This window comes from Urocitellus parryii, chromosome Y (genome assembly GCF_045843805.1).
Source record: "Urocitellus parryii isolate mUroPar1 chromosome Y, mUroPar1.hap1, whole genome shotgun sequence".
NCBI lineage: Eukaryota > Metazoa > Chordata > Mammalia > Rodentia > Sciuridae > Urocitellus > Urocitellus parryii.
In genome coordinates this window covers 17,741,752-17,760,956 of record NC_135548.1, presented here as the reverse complement: position 1 = coordinate 17,760,956, position 19,205 = coordinate 17,741,752, and the positions used below count along the sequence as shown (strand labels likewise).

The 19,205-nt window shown below is 35.2% G+C and overlaps 1 protein-coding gene and 1 non-coding gene across 2 annotated transcripts in view; both read right to left on the bottom strand.

Annotated features, from left to right (window-relative positions):
- Positions 1–19,205, bottom strand: part of LOC144250956 (DNA polymerase alpha catalytic subunit-like) — a 62,147-nt gene that overhangs the window by 4,104 nt on the left and 38,838 nt on the right. Inside the window, 10 exon segments of the mRNA XM_077794116.1 lie at positions 1,443–1,567; positions 3,382–3,481; positions 5,558–5,677; positions 6,162–6,291; positions 9,103–9,278; positions 10,523–10,639; positions 13,678–13,767; positions 15,089–15,150; positions 16,064–16,148; positions 19,030–19,184. Of these exon segments, the coding sequence (XP_077650242.1) occupies positions 1,443–1,567; positions 3,382–3,481; positions 5,558–5,677; positions 6,162–6,291; positions 9,103–9,278; positions 10,523–10,639; positions 13,678–13,767; positions 15,089–15,150; positions 16,064–16,148; positions 19,030–19,184 (1,160 nt within the window).
- LOC144251214 (small Cajal body-specific RNA 24) lies at positions 2,308–2,440 on the bottom strand. The gene has a single exon (XR_013342646.1).

Here is a 19,205-nt window from a genome sequence, read left to right as displayed (position 1 = left end):
GATCAATATCTGTAAATGAACACTCTTAGAAAAGTAACAGGGACCTATTGTTTTCCAATATAGCACATGATGATAGCAGACCTATTAAAAAGATCTTGCTACACATTCCAATTTATTTACAGCAACTATGAAAGTCAAATGAAAAGTAAACTTGAAACAATCTGGAGTCAAAAAATTTGCAATCCACTCCCAGCTTCACCATCACTACCTATGTGACACTAACTGATCTGAAGATAAAATATAGTACATGAAAATGATACAGAATCCATTAATAGCTACATGTATACTTCTTAGGTGACTTCTAAAGTCCTTCTACTCTGAAAGGATTCTGTTATATATCCAAAATCCAAATTGAAAAGATCAAATAAACAAAACACTGCTGGTCAGCAGTTGGGGAAAAGGGCTGGATAATGATAATTACCACGTGCTGGTACAGTAGTAGGACAAAGCCCAAAGAACATTAATCAAAGTCAGTCACTATTTGGGAGGTTGTCTACCCAATACCACCTCTGTAAGATTATCCTCTAGTTCCAAAGAAAGATTCATCTTTAACAGCCAGATTTGTACTCTGTGAACCCACTCCTGCGGTCACAAATGATAGGACCAGAGGTGCTCACTGACCTAGGCAAGCCTATTAGATTCTCTTTTTTGGGAATATGGAATTGGAAATGAAAAACAGCTCCTGGGCAGGTGGCTGGAACTAAAAAAAAACATGTAAATTAAGAAGCTAGAGGGCAAATAGGCATCTTCTGCTATGAAAAAAGAGAAGGAAGGAAGGAAAGGAGGACAAAGGAAAGAAGGAAGGAAAGCAAACAGGAGGTATAAAAGAAAAAATAGAAGTATCAATACATGTTACAACACAGATGGACCTTGAAAATAATGTGCAAAGTAAGATACAAAAGACCACATGTTGTATGATTCCATTCATATGAAATGTCCAGAATACACAAATCTATATAGGCAGGAAGATTAGTGATTCCCTAGAGCTGGGAGGAATGGGGGGAGGGATATGATAGTAAAATGTTTCCTTGGGAAATAATAAAAATGTCCTAAAGATGAACATAGTAATGATTACAAACTGAATAATCTAAATGCCAGGACTGCTATGTGGACTGTAATGTGTGTGAATTATACCTCAATAACACTACTTTTAAAAAGATACTGAACCAGTTTATCTCTTTCTGGACAACCTCTCTTTTTGATAACTAAGGATATAATTAATATATCCTTTAAGAAGAAATACTACAGGGACTGGGGTTGTGGCTCAGTGGTAGAGTGCTTGCCTAGCATGCGTGAGGCACTGGGTTTGATCCCTGGCACCACATAAAAATAAAGGCATAAAGAAGAAAAAGAAAAACTACAACACTAACTCCTTTGGTTCTCCTCCTCCTTTAAGCAATACTTTTAATCCTAATTTCAAGAGACCCCAGTTAAATACAAACCTCTGTAACTTTCTGTGTCTCTGAAGCAACACTTTGCACTGTTGTAAAACAAATGTTAAATTCCTGAATGATGGAAGGGTATAAACTGTTGAAGTCCAGCAGCAAAATAAACTTATCATAAAAACCTGAAATAAAAAGGTCACATAATGTCAAAAAAGTCTAAAGAAAAACACTGTCAAAACATATTAGAAGTACTCTATTAAAAAGTGTAATAGAAACCATTTACTCTCCAGCACTATAAAGCAGACAAAAGAGACAGAAGTGGACTATCACACCATAAAATGATTGGATTAGAGTGAAAGCCCAGATCACAAAAGATTGATGAAAACATTCTGTCTCCCCATGAAACCAGCTTGAACCAGTCCTTCCCCAACAGTCCCCAAATATACCATTATTATGGGAAAACACCACTCAGGGCCAATTATTTTGGAGAGAGATCATATCTACTTCCAAAAGAATGTTGCTAAATTCTCCCTCAAGCAAGCATTCCTTCCCACCCAACACCAGGGGCTGGAGATGTGGCTCAAGCGGTAGTGCACTCGCCTGGCATGCACAGGGCGCTGGGTTGGATCCTCAGCACCACATAAAAATAAAAGATGTTGTGTCCACCGAAAACTAAAAAATAAATATTAAAAATTCTCTCTCTTAAAAAAAAAAAAAAACACCAGTAAGTGTGTGGATATCCACTCCCAGCTTCACCATCATCATATATATATATATATATATATATATATATATATATATATATATATATATATATATATATATATATATATATTTACAAACACACCTTCAAACAATAAAATGGGTAGCCCATTTACCTGTACATGAACTGTGCTGAAAACCAGATAAGAAATATTTATATGAATGTCAGTAGTGGAACGATCCACCCTTTTTGCTTACAAAAGGTGATCAGAAAGCTACTATATTTCTCTAGGACATTTACAAAGAGTTTCCTTCACTTTGAGAAGAAACTGAATAAAAATAATAAATGTCCAGTATTAAGACAATAACCATAAACATATATTATTGACAGCTTACCCTGTGTCAAACAATTCTATTTATTCCTTAAATCCCTCTATAGTAGATTATTCTTATATCCATTTTACAGAAGAAGAAAACGAGTCTTATAGATGTTCAACAGGCAACACAAGATCACATAGTCAGCATTCAAGTCCAAATGTAACACCATAGTATTACTGTTCCATGTGACTCCAACCAATAATACATCCAATTTTGTCAAAAATGTCTCCTACTCAAGAGTGAATTACTTGATAAAATTCACATTATGTCCAACAATGTGAATATGTGTAACACTGCTATTGAACTGTACACTTAAAAATGGTCAAAACGGCTTAAAAATAAGATCCTTTCTAGCTCTACCACAAAACACTATCTTTGCCACTCTTGACAAGGAAAAGTTATTCTCCTGTTAAAATTCGATTTTGTGGCTATTAACTGTATTTAACTCTGTTGGCCAAATGAATTGGTCCTAGCATACTGGCAGAGGCAGAACCTACCCTCACAGAATGGAGGGAAGAAGGGAGAGGTACTCCCATTGCAGGACACATAGCTTCTACACCTGACCAGGGGTTGGCAAAGCATGCAGAAACCAAACACAGCTAACTGCCTATTTCTGTATCATTAATAAGCTAAGAAACATTTTTAAGTGGTTAGAAAAAGTTAAAAAAAAAAACAGTATTTCAAGATATGTAAAAATTATATAAATAAAAATTATATTAGAATAGCAGAAAAATCCACATTAATTCCATATTAGCTGACTGGCAAACAAGATTTGCACAACATACAAGATAAAAATAAGATCATTATGATCTTATTTTTATCTACTTGCTGACTTCTAAGATCCAATACAGGTCTAGCTATACCTGAAAAAAAACCCTTAACGCCCAGAGTAAACCAATCCAAGGTCTCATCTTACCAACTTTGGGGTCCAAAACCAAGCCTCCAGCATAAGCTGCTTTCTTCCGCCCTTTCTTGTATTTATTGGTATCTCCATCAATTTCTTCATCTTCATCTCTCTAATATCAAATGAAAGATAACTTAATCAGCCAGCAATTAATTACTTAATTAGGAAGTCTTACCATTCTCTCTTTTTCAATAATAGTACTTAGTTTTAACCAACATTATTTTTAGTTAGTGGTCCTACCTATGGGAAAATGCAATTATTGTAATATGTTCATGAATCAAAATGAATGCCAAGCATGGTAGTTTCCTAAGCAATGCTATATCTCAGAATCTATGCAAGTTCTATTTTAAATATTTCTGAACTCATAGAAAGTTCATATTTTTAATTCATGATTATTAAAAATACAACTTTTCATATTATACAGAATTTGTAATTGTAAACGGGTCCTATTAAATTCATCACTCTAATATTCATGATGTAAAAAAAACTACAGTATTTCACATAGGTATTATTGTTCTCTCTCTCTTTTTTTTTTTGGAGGAGGGTAGGTGGTACCAGGGATTGAACTCAGGAGCACTCAACCACTGAGCCACACCCCCAGCCCTATTTTGTATTTTATTTAGAGACAGGGTCTCACTGAGTTGCTTAGTGCCTTGCCAATGCTGTCAAAGGCTGTCTTTGAATTCATGATTCTCCTGTCTCAGCCTCCTGAGCCACTGGGATTATAGGCATGCACCAATACACCCCAGCTTTTTTTTTAGATGGGATTTTGCTACGCTGCCTAGGGTGACTTCAAATGCCTAAGTTCAAGTGAATTCTCCTGTGTCCTCCCAAGTAGCACAGGGACTATAGGCACATGCCACGATGCCTGGCTCACTCTCATTGTTAATATGGACACTTTAAAATAACTATGTCCACATAATGAAAATCCATTCCTGTGTAGTTTACTAATGGCCCACATTTAATGCTTCTGGATAAATTAAATAGTTCTAAATTAATATTCACTATTAATTTTGGTAAGGTTCATAAAACAAGCAAATACAAGAACTTTAATCACACTTTTTTTTAAAGAGAGAGTGAGAGTGAGAGAGGATTTTAATATTTATTTTTTAGTTTTCGGCGGACACAACATTTCTGTTTGTATGTGGTACTGAGGATCGAACCCGGGCTGCATGCATGCCAGGCAAGCGTGCTATCACTTGAGCCACATCCCCAGCCACCTTAATCACACTTTCAACATTAAATTTCCATTCTGTATCATTTATCATCAATAGATAGAACAGTAGCTAAAGTTTTAGCTATAATATGATGGAGGCCACTTCAGAAACCTGATTGTAGTGTTCATAATCATACTAGTTCAAACCGAGTATCCCCAATCTGAAAATCTAAAATCTGAAGTGCTCAAAAATATGAAACAGGGGCTGGGGTTGTGGCTCAGTGGTGGAGCGCTTGCCTCGCACGTGAGAGATCCTGGGTTCGATCATCAGCACCATATAAAAATAAACAAAATAAAGATATTGTGTCAATGTATAACTAAAATATATATTTAAAAAAATATGAAGCATTTTGAGTACCAACATGATGCCTTATTCAAGTACAAAATCCCCACTTCATGTAACAGGGTACAGTCAAAACACAGGTACACTAAAAATCTGGTATAAAATTACTACAGGATGTTATATAAGGCATAAAACAATTTTGTGTTTAGACTTCAATCACATCCCCAAGATACCTCATTACAAAAATGCAAATATTCCAAAATCTGGAAAAAAATCAAAATCTGAAACGCTTCCCGTTTCAAACATTTTAGATTACAGATATTAAACCTGTACAGAAAAAATGCAACATAAAAATAAAAGCTCACTGGTTTAAGGAAATTAAAGGTTTAATTGACATTAAGCTTTGGATAGTGGTTAAGTGACAAAACATTTTCCATGTGTAGGTATCTACCAAAAAGGTCTAATTCCACCTTTAAGAATTTCATATTTCACAAATAATTTTTTCTGTACAGAAAAAAAGTAGAGAAGGAAACCACACAAACCCCCTGGAACAAACTTGACATGATTTCTAGTACACAGGGGATTATTCTAGAGGCAGATGTTATTGCAGCAATTTTTTTAAAAAAGCTATCTAGGTAATTAAAAAGGAGGAATAAGAAAAGCAAAATACTACGTAATTTTGGACCCACCATTTTTTGCTGAGGCTTTCTGAAAATATGCTTGTCAGGCACGATATAGTTGTTTTTGTAAAATGCATGAAGCAACAAGAACTCATTACGCTCAGATCGTCCACCCATCAGTGTCCTGGACTATTAAATAGAAATTCTTTTTACAATTTGAGCTCCAAATCACAACAAACAAAAACAACTTTGAGTTAGTTAATTTTAATTTTATCAAGATACCTCCTTCAAAACTACTACTAAAATAAAGGCTGCTTTTTTGTGGGGGAAAGTAGTAAATTATTTCTAACATTTTCTTTAAGTATTATAAAAGAGACAGCTTAAATTATTAACAACTTGGCTATTTCCTTACTCCCAAAAGGACCATTCCACCAGACACATCCAGATGTTAGAGAGATGATCCTTATGTTCACCCAAATTTCAGCACACTACACCTGGCATTCCTCCCCTTCTCCCAACCAGTTTTTCCTTTTACAAAAGATGCCCAGCTTTCAGAATCCAAGTTACTCATTTTATAAGCATGCATTTAGACTCATAATCATATAACAACTACCCCAAGCAAGCACTGAATCCAACAGGAAATGCTCTTTCCCCCTTTCTAAGTTAGGTTTACCATAATGTTTCCAGCGATGTTAGTGATCTGCAGTGCTAATGGAAGAACATTTAGCTCACACATGATCTGCAAAATGAACCTGGCATCTTTCCAGGTGTGTTCCAACAGGTACAACAGATGAGAAGATTCACTGTACAGAAAAGTAAGAATGAAACAGAATCAAGTAATTAAAAGAAACAATAACTATAATCAGAACTTCATAAAATCTTCCAAGGAATTTTTGGTGTAAGTAACTTCAGAGCAACAGCACCTTGCCTTTGGAAACAATTTAAAAGAAGGTCGGTATGTAATTAGGAATTCATTTATACCACTGATCCCAGTGCCCTTCTCTAAGCACAAAAAAATTCCACAAAAAAATTCATATGTGTTAATAACTGCATACCTGAAAATCACTGAATCCTTTCATTCATTCTATGAAACAAGCATATATTGCATGTTTACTATGCACTAGGCACTGGCTATACCCAAAATGGACAGGAAGTCCTATCCTCGTGGAGTTTAAATCCTCATGGGGAAGACAAGAGTTTAAAAAATAAAAATAAATTAAATATGTAGTATATTATATAATGCAAAGTGTTAAAGAGAAAAAGTTAAGCCCCAAAGACAGTATAAAATATCAAGAACAGAGATTGAACTTTTAGTTAGAGAACCAGAGAAAACTTCATTGAAAATAAAGACCTGGAAGTGGTGAACAAGTGTTATGATTTAGACCTGAAATGACCCCCAAAAGCTCATGTGTTGAAAGCTTAGTCCCCAGTACAGTACTGTTCAGAGGTGGGGCCTTTGGGAGGTAGCTGGATTATAACGATAATAGCATGATTCATCCATGATGGGTTTGGGAGGTGGCAGAAACATTTTAAGAAGTGGTCCTAGTGGGGGGATGCCCTTGAGGGTATACTTCTCTTTCTCTTTCACTCTCTCCTCCCCATGTGTTCCCCACCATGTTCTGCATTTAGACTCATTATCATATAACAACTACCCCAAGCAAGCACTGAATCCAACAGTGCTTAAACGCACAAGCCTAAATGCAACAACAGAGTCAACCAACTACAGATGAAACCTCTAAAATTGTGAGCCAAAATAAATCTTCCCTTGAGTTGCTCTTCTCAGGAAATTTTGTTACAGCATAGAAAGCTGACTAACACAGGAGCAAGCCTTATGGAAAGGTATCTGAGGGAAGAGCAATCCAGGTAGTCAGAAGAGCATTCCAATGCTCTGAGCTGGTTATAGACAGTGCCTAGTGCACAGTAAACATGCAATATATGCTTACTTCATATATGGTAGTTTCAGGACCTGGAAGTACATAAATATGGCTGAATGAGAGAGAATGATAGTGAGAGCAGAAGACAGTCAACAGCATAGAGATACAGTGCATAGGACCTCATAAGCCAAAATAAAATCCAGTTTTACTCCAAATGAACAGTCAATGGGAGATTTTGAGCTGACTTTAATTTCAGCAGGATAACCTTGATCCTGGATTAAAAATAAACCACGAAGGAGCAAGAGCAAAACCAAGGAGACTGGCAATATAAGACCCAGTGCTACAGTTTGAATATGGTTTATCGCTCTGAAACTCATGTTGGAATTTAATCCCCACTGTGAAATATTATGAGGGTAGAAACTTAAATACTAAAGTATTTAAAGTGGGGGCTTTGAGCCCCCATGATTGAATGCAGGTAGCTTTATAAGAAGAGACAAAAGAAAGCTAAGGATACACACATTCACTCTCTGCCTCTCACCAGGTGATACACTGTACCACCTCAGGTCTCTGACAATAAGAGGATCATCATTAGATGCAGCTCCTCAAGCTTAGACCTTCAGAACCATAAGTCAAAATAAATCTCCTTTCTTTATAATTTTCCCAGTCTGTGGTACTGCATTATAAACAACAGAAAACAGACTAAGACAGCTTCAATTCAGGGGGAAGGGGATGGTGGCCTAAACCAGGGTAGGGTCAATGGAGGTGAAAAGATGTTGTCAGATCTAGATATATTTAGAAGAGCTGATAGAATTACCTAATGGATCTACTGTAGGATATCAGAGAGAGGAACCAAGGAAGCCTCAGAGGTTTAGGGGAGAAGATGACTGAAGGCTTACAATGGTAATGAAAAAATAGAGGTATCATTAATTTAGTAAGGGAAGACTACAGATAGACAATGGGAGAAGATCAGAGCTCAGTTCTGAACAAACTAAAGGTTCATATTAAACATCAAGTGAATACATGAATCTGAAATGTAGGGGAAAATTCAAAACTGAATAAACACAGAGAGGAGCATCAGCCCCCATATGGTATTTAAATTTTCAAGACAATGAGATTACTTGGAGAGGATACAAAGTCAAAAGAGAGCAGTAGTCCAAGAACTCTGGAGAAACAGGTAGGAAAACATGAAAAAATAGCTAGAGAAGTAGCAGAAACCTTACTTTAAAAACAAGCAAGTAATATCTCTAAATGGCTTAGTGATTGCTCAGTTTTTTTTGTATTTCCAAAATATCTCATTAATTATGTGAAAGAATGGGGCTGGGGTTGTGGCTCAGTGGCAGAGCACTTGCCTAGCATGTGTGAGGCACTGGGTTCGATCCTCAGCACCACATGTAAATAAATAAATAAATAATAAAGGTACATCAACAACTAAAAAATATTTAAAAATTAAGTGAAAGAAGTGTCAAACTCTAAATTCATATCAATTTCCAAATTACCAATAGGAAACATCAAGGTAGTGTTAAAAAATGTGAAGGAGATGGACATAAACAGATCAAATTAGAATAATTCAAGAAGTAAACTAGTTCAAATTATGAAGTAATGGACATGGTGGTGATGACATAAAGACAATGTTCTGTTCCATGGTACCATGGCACAGGTCCCTATAGCTTAAGGATAGTAGTGGCATCCTTCTATTGCTAATTTCAAGATAGACAGATTCTAAAGAATCTGGGATCATACCTGTACATATTTTGTACATTTTCCATTGGAATTGCAACCCTTTCCATTTTCAGAATCTGTTGAACAAGTTCAGACAAATGGTAGCTTTTGAAATGAATCAATTCCTTTGCTCAAATTTCCACATCACAGATCATTCGGCCACAGGTAGCATTTCTTTCAGCAAACCCACTCCGGCCCTACAAAGATGAGGACAAAAAGCAAGTCCCATGAATATTCCATGCTATCCTACTTTGAGGTTGACCTCAAAATTTGCAAAAATAAAATTCTCATTCTTCCATTTATCAATGAAAATTTTTGAACATTTACCATGTATCTGATTGACACTATTCTAAGGATATGGCAGTGAACAAAGTTAAAAAAAAAAAAAAAAAAAAACTAAGAATCCTGAGTTTATTTTTATTGTATATATTAAATGAATAACATAAATAAGAAAGTATATAGTTTTAGGAGTTAATAAGTTTCTGGCAAAGGGGAAAAGTAGAGTTGGGTAGGAGGGATAAGGAATTTGGGGGGACTATACCTACAGGTATAGACTGGTTGGGGTATACCTCACTGAGAAGATTCCATATTCAGAAAAGTCTGAAGGGAGTATGAAGGGAAAAAGGGGTGAGATAAGCAAATGTTTACAATAAGTAATAATAACCTCTTCACCTTAAAGATATGAACAGAAAAAGAAGAGTAAGAGTCCCAACTCTGATAGCAGAGAGCAGCAGCAGAATCCTCAAGAGATCATTATAAAAGGGACAGATTCCTAAGTTCTCTGATGAGATAGCATGCTGATTTTATTTGTAAGCTTTAGGTAAAATAAGACTTCAATCTCTGAACAGTATCAGGGTTAGGAAGAAGGTGCTTCATACAAAGACGACCAAAACCTCTCCACATGTGAAGCAAGCAAGCAGAATAAAAAGTACATAGGCTTTAAAAGAGTCAGACTGATCTGGGTTCAAATCTCAGTTCTTCCCCTACTAGACCTGTGTGAATGTCTACAAAATGAAATTGAAGTTGCTATGAGAGGCTAACTACATGAGAAAGCACATAGCTCACTGCTTTCTTATATTTCACATTAGCTCCCTTCCATTCATTCTTCCCATCTTCCTGAATGATAATACTCAATGAATTCTGAACCCTGCAACCCTACCCTAAGGCTTATCACTTTAGGAATGCTGAAGTAAAAGTAATATGTATGTGCTGCCTTTCTTTACTATTTCTAGATTCCAATCATTGATTTAAAAAATGACCAGTGGCTTTTTCAAGTAAAATGCTGGATTCCAAGGAAAAGACATTTGGTACCAAAGTTAAAATGTATTGAAGTTCCTATAAGACAATCAATTCCTATTCAAAAAAGTATAGTACTTTCTTGGTAAGTACCCAATAAAAAAATGGCAAATAAAAGAAATAAGATTTTCAAAACTACCATTACCCCAAGCTTCGGCATGGTGGATCGCTTCAGACGACCTATCTTGGACCAGTGAGGAACTTTGCACACATTAATTCGCTGCAGTAGCACTTCCAGTTCAAACCCATAAATATTATGACCCTAGGCAGAAAAAGGAGGCAGCCAATAACATTATAACAAATGCAAATTAGATGATTTACCTTCAAACACACAGAATTTCTTTGCCCTTTCTTTTTCTGGTCTCTAATTGAAGACATCACATCGTGAGCTTACCTCCGATTGGGGGTCCTTTCTTCTTCAGGAATTTATTCATCAGCAGCATTCATTAGCCTTGACATTAACAAGGCTGCTAAGCAGATTGCTTGAATTAAACTTTATTTCATACTAATTGATTCAAGGTTCATATGATCTCTTTTAATTTGCAGCGCATGCCTCAGAATCTCAAAAGCAAATGTAAATTTTAACATCCCATACTTTTACATGATCACTAAAAGCTGTATTCGAACAATTCAATTTTGCTTCCTTAAAAACAGAAAACCTGCTTGTGTTGTAGGAGTTTGCAAAAAACTTCTTAGAAAATTCAGGAACTGCATTTGGCTTCTTTAAAACCTGAGTTCAACCCCTACTGATTTAGATACTTAATAAATATGCAACAAAATAAATATATAATACCAATGAATAGTTCAAGTAAAAAACTTAAAAAGAAGTAAACAAAATTGTATAGAATAGAAAATAACTCAAAATGCAACTAGATTTTTTCATTTCTATAATTCCCAATTTCTGTCACGTGAATAACATTACTCACTTAATTAAAAATTAGACGAGGTTCAAAATAATTGTTATCAATAAATAGATTTACTTGATACTAATTTTAATTAAAAACATATACTACCACTTGGAGTATACAAAATCATTGAGACAGAAGGCAGAATGATGGTTGCCAGGGGCTAGGGGAACGAGGAGGTAATTAGTACCATTTCAGTTTCAGAAGATGAAGAATTACAGAGATGGATGGTGTTAATGGCTGCACATTATGTATGTAGCTAATATCCCTGAATTGTACACTTAAAAGCAGTGAAAATGGTTAATTTTATGTTATGTGTACTTTACCACCACATAAAAACAATATACCCCATTATATATTTATGGCAGTTTTGTCTATTAAATTAAAGTCCCAAAGGATTATAAGAATGTATCATTTTCAAATTATCATGCCTGGGATCAGGGACCCAAACTCATGTCAGGACTCTATCTTACATTCGAATTTCTCACTCAGACTTGGCTCTAACATCCTAAGTCAGGCCAGGTATCATAGTGCTCCAAGACATCACTCTGGGGACCAAATTACTGTTAGTCGAGACTAGGTGTGGGCCCAGTGCTAAGCCAGAGCATCAGAGGACTATGGACAGATTTTTTCACACTTTAAATATGGGTCCTGAAATAACAAAGGGATGTGGGTGCAGAGACATTTTTAACAATCCGCAGGCTTTCAGGACAGTAGCTATGCCACTACAAGATAAGATATCTGAGAATAAAAATGAACCTGAAGGATATGGCAAACATTTTTGCAAGGCCTCAATATAACCAGATTACTTTATGACTTTTGGCAGTAAATAGATGGATCTAGAGACTATCATACTAAGTTAAATAAGCCAATCCCAAAAAAACATGTTGAATGTTCTTTCTGATATGTGGATACTAACACACAACAAGGGGAGGAAAGAATGGAAATTAAGTGTATTAGACAAAGGGGATGAAGGGAAGGGAGAAGACTGGGAATAGATCGTAGAACAAATAGGACATAACTTTCTTATGTTCATATATGAATACATCACCAGTGAAACTCCACATCACGTACAACCACAAGAATGGGATCCCAATTAGACTAAGTTATACTACATGTACGTATAATATGTCAAAATACACTCTACTGCCAGATGCAGTGGCATATGCCTGTAATCCCAGCAGCTCAAAAGGCTGAGGCAGGAGGATTGTGAGTTCAAAGCCAGCCTCAACAACTTTGTGAGGCCCTAAGCAACTTAGCAAGACCCTATCTTAAAAAACAAACAAACAAAAATACCCTACACATGTATATCTAAAAAGAACACATTTTTAAAAGATCTTTTAAAAAGAAGCTGTAATATAAGAACAGTTTTTATTAATTTTTCTAACACTAAAAAAAAAAATATATATATATAGGGGTGGGGGTGTGGCTCATTGGTAGAGCACTTGCCTGGCATGTGTGAGGCACAGGGTTTGATCCTCAGCACCACATATAAATAAACAAAATAAAGGTATTGTGTCCATCTACCACTAATATATATTATAACCATATTACTAATATCATATTTAAAATATAGGTGTTTATTATACTTTCTGTCAAAAAATAAAACAATAGAGTTTGACTGATCAATTGACCCAGAAAAAAAGACAAAAGGAAAAATTCCTATCAAGAAGCATATAAAGGAAGGCCAAAAAACACACAAAAGTAAATATCTTGCTTTATAACTTCTACGAACTGGGGCAAAACAATGAATTATTAGCTCTCACTATCTAGTCGGAACATGGGAAGTTGTCAAGAGAAAAAAAAAATTGCTAGTATGAGCTCTCAAAGGTATGTCATAGAGATCCACTAGGCTCATAAAACTAAAATACTTAGTTTTCTGATTTGCACCCAATCAAGGGAATTAATTAACTCCTGTTGACACTATACATCTGGGTCACTAAGCAAAAATTTTAAAGATACTAATAGCTTATATACATTTACTAACTGATATGCTGGTCTCGTCAACTGTAAATAACTAGAGTATTTTAAACTTCAATAATAATTCAAGGGTTGCTTTAATATTAGAAAAAAAAAGCCTAGGGGGCTGGGGATATAGCTCAGTTGGTAAAGTGCTTGCCTTGCATGCACAAAGCCCTGGATTCAATCCCGAGCAACACACACACCACACACACACACACACACACACACACACACACACACACACAAAGCCTATCTTATAGTAGGCTAGGGTTTTTCCCCTTTCTATTTGTAATTAGTATAGCAATTCATTTCACTCTGAAAAGATTCTTTGGAGCTCAAAAGTAAATAAACAATAAAAATAACCAATAAAGTCACACTGAAAAGAACTAAGAAATGAAGAGTTTCCCCGCAACATGATCAAAAAGCTACTTACCACAATGATATCAGGATCAATTTTGTGAACTTTTGCAAGGAAAAAACCTAACAGTGTTCTTTCTGTTGTAGCAACCTCAACCTTCACATTCTGTTAATAAAAACATACCAGTCACAAACTCTTTAAAGTATTATACCTTGGCTTCTTGTTCAACCAGGATTAAGATTTCTTAGGGTTAAAAGAAACTCCCCATTTCAAAACTAAATGCAGAAATGAAATTTTAGATTCTAGGTTTTGCAATAATAATTGCACAAAGTCTCTGAGGAGCTCATTCTAGTAATATGCATGAGAATAAAGCAAAATTTTAAGTGCTAAGCAACAGCAAGAGCAGAAATGTCCTTCCATAGAGACATGCTTGTACATTGGACACATTTCAAAGCATATAAATCAGAGTACCTTTCAAAAGCATTACTTAATTTCCTATATAATCCCTGGTAGACTTCACTGTTGATGTATTTATCAGGAAAAGAAATTCCAAGGGTTGTATTAACTATTCTCAAATAATGGTATAAGAACAGATAAATAAGAAACTAGACTAAAAACAAATATAAAAATTGTGAGTATTTTAAATATAAATAAAATCTATCTTTACACAAAAGCCTTCCACTTGGATTGCTGAATATAAATCAAGTATTCAATCTGCTCTTATTAAAAATCTCTTAAAATAGAAATTGAAAACTATATGTATTCCACAACTACGTCACAAAAATGTCAGTTTGACTCTACAAGAATTCCTAGGTCACTGTACTTGGATAGGTAATTCAGGACATGTCACAAATGATAGCCTAACCTAAAAGTACCCTCAAACTGTTGGACTTCTCAAGTCAATTTAAAATAATATACATGAAACCTGACAAGGTTGCAGCATTTGATTTTGTCACGTGAAGACATTAACAAGTGAACTTTTAATCAAACATTATTACCCTATGTGTATATATGATTACACAACTAGTGTGATTCTACATCATGTACAACCAGAAGAATGAGAAGTTATACTCCATTTATGTATGATGTGTCAAAATGCATTCTGTCAGGCTGAGGTTGTGGCTCAGTGGCAGAACACTTGCATAGCATGTATGAGGCACTGGGTTTGATTCTCAGCACCACGTATCAATAAATAAAGGTCCATTGACAACTAAAAAAAATTCTTTAAAAAAACACATTCTGTCATGTATAACTAATTAGAACAAATTTTAAAAAAGGAGATGAAAGAAAAAAAATAAAAAATGTACACTCCAAAAAAATTATTTATATTGAATACATTTAGCTTTGTGAAAAGCTCACTACATTTTATTATTCCCCTGCCATTTTATTAAGGGCCCAGAAAAAAATTCATGGAGCATACTATCCTCCTATTTTCTTTCCAAACAAATAAATACTTCATATTTAAAAGGAATAATTAGCTATTTACCTTTTCCTTAATGACTTTAAGGAAAGCACATGGAAAAATACAGTCCTTCGGTTTAGACACAACTATAAGAAGGGGGAAAAAATTCCAAAACCCATTTTATTTTAATTTCAGGTAGACATCAATGCATGTTTCCAAATAGAAATTTGGAAATTAGATATAAATATTCCCCCATCCCTAAATGTTAAAAGGTTCAAGTATTTTCATTGATCATGTTGGGATTCAAATGAATCACCAAGCACAGAACTCTATCCCTACAATTGTTAAAACTTTGATCAAATTTTGCTATCCATCAAAGTCAAAATGAATGATTATAACATTCTCTCCCAGAGGAAATCCCACCACCACCAAAGCCTTAACCAGTTTACAATGAAGTAACTCAGTTCAAACTTCTCAAACTTGGAAAAGAGTTTCTCCTCTACAACATAAAAATAGCTGTTCTCACAGTAACATAGAGAGGAGGTGAACAAAGGCTTGTTGAAATTAGCTAATGACTAGTTTCATCCACATTTTCACCAAGCTATTACCAGGGTTTTCTTCTATGTATTCCCCCTACTTAAGTAATAAACTTCACAGTAATCATAAATTTTGTTTTATGTTTAGCAAAACTAATGTGTTGCTAAAACAAAATAAATTTGCTAAAACAAAATTTATTTAACTGGCTTTCAACATGGACTATATGAGTATCCTCCTTGGAGACTGACTCATTAAACACACAGAATTCTGTGGATGTTTCACACATTGAATTGTAGTACAACTCAATTTCAATTTGATATTACTATAACCTCTCCCGAATAGGCGAACATTATTTTATTCCTTGGCACCTGCCTCATTGCACAGAAAACTCTGGACAATAAAACTTAGTTTCCATAGCTAAAAACAACCTTAACAGTATGCACTATTTATTCTTGAAAATAATTTTTGAAAGTCTAAGAAAAAAATCAAGTCTTTAACAAAGTATCTTTAAAAAATACATACCACAGAAGTGTGTCTGAAAGGGAGGTTGTGGGGGTGCTTTATCTAATGCAAAATTGTGATGAACCAAAGCTGCTATAGCAATAACCTGCAAAGAAAGGAAGGAGGAAATCACTTATCAGACACCTAATATATATTCTGCATTCTTACTGATATGTAAAACTACAGGTACAACCCTACCCCACTTATCATCTCCCTGCAATTTACATTAGTTGAAGAAACTGAGTTGTTTATCCTATAGAATGCTCCGTAGTATGGATTCTGTTGCTTATATCCTAATAGGGTCACTTTCATTTAACACATTCTGTTTCTGTACTGCCTATAAATTCACAGTTAGATCAAATGACTTTATCAAAACCAGGTTCAACTATTTGGCAAAAATACTTTAGAGGTGCTACTGATTACTTCTATCAGAAAGCACAGACACATAATGTCTGTTTTTCTATATTTCAGTGAAATTAGCAGCCACTGTCAATTATTGCCTAGAGCCATTATTTCACTGGAGATTAGAAAGTGGCATTATTCCATTTTTCCTTCATTATTTATTAGCTGAAAACCTTCTAAGAACAGAAACTTCACTTCATCAATTATTTGGTTGCCTGAGGTACAGTATGTTTTCCAGAAAAGTCAGGATAATGCTTGATTTGATTCCCTCATTTATCAGTTTTAAGAATGAGTTAGTTCCTGAGTATCCTTCATAAATGAGCAATGTGGCAGTGGTATTGTTGTTAGTATCATCATGAACTGAGTGTTTCCATCTATTGCAATTATTCTTATCGTGCTCACATTGTCCCACCTTTGGTCAGTAGGATACTCTGCAAGTTGTTTCCTAGGTCCTTCTGACATATCTTCAGTAGATTTTAATATCATCCTTACTTTCTGATATAACACGATGTTCAAGATTTATCTTAAACATTCCCTGCCTTCATTAAGCCATTTCTCCACAGAGCCCTATTTACTTTATTAGGAAACAGTCTGTGAAAACCTAACTCTGGGCACAAGAGAACGGACACTTCTTTTTTAATTTTAACTAAGGACTTATTGAACCTTTCCCAAACACTTAACTATTAACTCCAATCATCTACAGAAATGATTATTTAAAGATCAGGGCTTGGGTTGTAGCTCAGTGGTAGAGCATGCACTCAGCATGCACAAGCGCTTGCATTCATTCAGTCTCCAGCACTACCAAAAATAAAGATGAAATCACATACTAAAAGAATGCAAATATTGTCCAAAATCCTCTTTTAAAAATACCCCCATTTATGTCAAAATGAAGCAAACATAAAGAAACTCCCATTGATCAGAGTAAGAAAACCATAAGGATCAAATGTAACAAATGTAGCCTATGGTTCCAGCTACTTGAGAGACTGAGGCAGGGGGCTCACTTGAGCCCAGAAGTTCAAGGCCAGCCTGGGCAACATAGTGAGACCCCATTTCAAAATAATAATGTCAAAAATAAAATAATAATGAATTCAACAGATAGGGAATACACATACGTGTGTGTGTGTGTGTGTGTGTGTGTGTGTGTGTGTAAAAACCACCATTTTAAAACTCTTAATGAAATACCTAATTGAGGTAAAATGACTAATTCATGGAGGCATTAGAACAGTAGTTCTCAACTGGGGATAACTGTACCCTCACATTTTCCTCTAAGGAATATTTGGCAATTGCTGGAGGCATTTTTAGACTGTTACACCTAGCAGGGAGAGGGGGTACACACATCTAGCAGGTAGAGGCCACGGACACTGCTCAACATCTCACAACGCAATAGACCACAACAGCACTCCACAACAGCCCAAAACACATGTAGTGGCAAGGTTAGATGAAAAGCTGATGGAGAAATATACAGTGGTTATCACCATTTGAGCCCACTGACCAATATTAGCTTCAATAATAGCAGCTTAACCTGACATTATGTGTCTTCCAATATGAAGTACACTCTACTACCTATAAAGTATTTTGGCTAAGAAAGTTGAACTTGAATCTAATTCATCCTTTAGAGATAACTTATAGCATATGGATGTATGAAGGATGGAGGAAGAGTAGGCACTCTGTTTCTATAAAGGACCAAAAAATAAGTATTTTAGTCTTTGCAGGCCTCATGGTCTCTGTCATGACTAACTGACTCTGCTGTTGTAGAGCAAAAACAGTTGAAGATATGCTGTGTTTCAAGGAAACTTTATTTACAAAAACAGGTAGTGGGATGAATTTGGCTCACAGACCACTGTTTGCCAACCACTGGTAGAGAGGAAGAAGTCCAATGATACCACAACAGAGCAAACAAATACAGACAGAAAATGGGACATTATATGAGACAACTATCAGTGATTCTTGTAATCATTCAATGTCATTGAAAAGAAAGTGGGGGGAATGGGTGGGAGTTATACCATTTAAAAAGAGATGAAAGTGGCACAAAAATTAAACACCATCTGTGAATCTTGTGTAAATCCTGATTCAAACCATCTGTTAAAAGACATTGTGAGAAACAAAGTCATTTAAGTATGTGCTGGGGATTTCAGACTAAATCAAGGAATCACTGTTACTGTTATTGGGCTTGCTAATGATGGTATATAAGAAAATGTGCATATTTTAAGAGATGTATACAAAGGCACACAGGGTTAAAATGACATGCTGTTTGAAACTGACTTTAAAATACTTCAAGAGAAAAAAAAGAAGGGAGAAAAACAGGTGTCACAAAATTTGCTAACTGCTGAATATGTGATTGATATAGAGAGTTCATTGTATTATTCTCTGTGTACATTAAAAAAATATTTTCAGCAATTTAACTCCTTGAAAAAATCCACAACACCAGACAAAGAAACAAATTCAATTCCTTCTCCAAAATGAAGTTTTGTACTAAATTAGTATGCTTTCCCCTCCAAGAACAACTTTGTTGCAGTAAAGCTATACAAGTTCAGGCCAAGTATTACACCTAAGGAACAAATACAAAATATGTCCTTTTTTTTTACCTCATGTTGATGGTTCTTTGCATTCTGCAATGTTTTCATGCTGAAAGACATCACCACAAGTGGAAGAGGACCAATATTCTTAATTACATTCACCAGGTCAGGTTTCAAAGCCATGGCCTCAAATTTACACCAACTGATTGGCTGGTTCAAGAGCTCTGAAAAAAATAGAAATAACA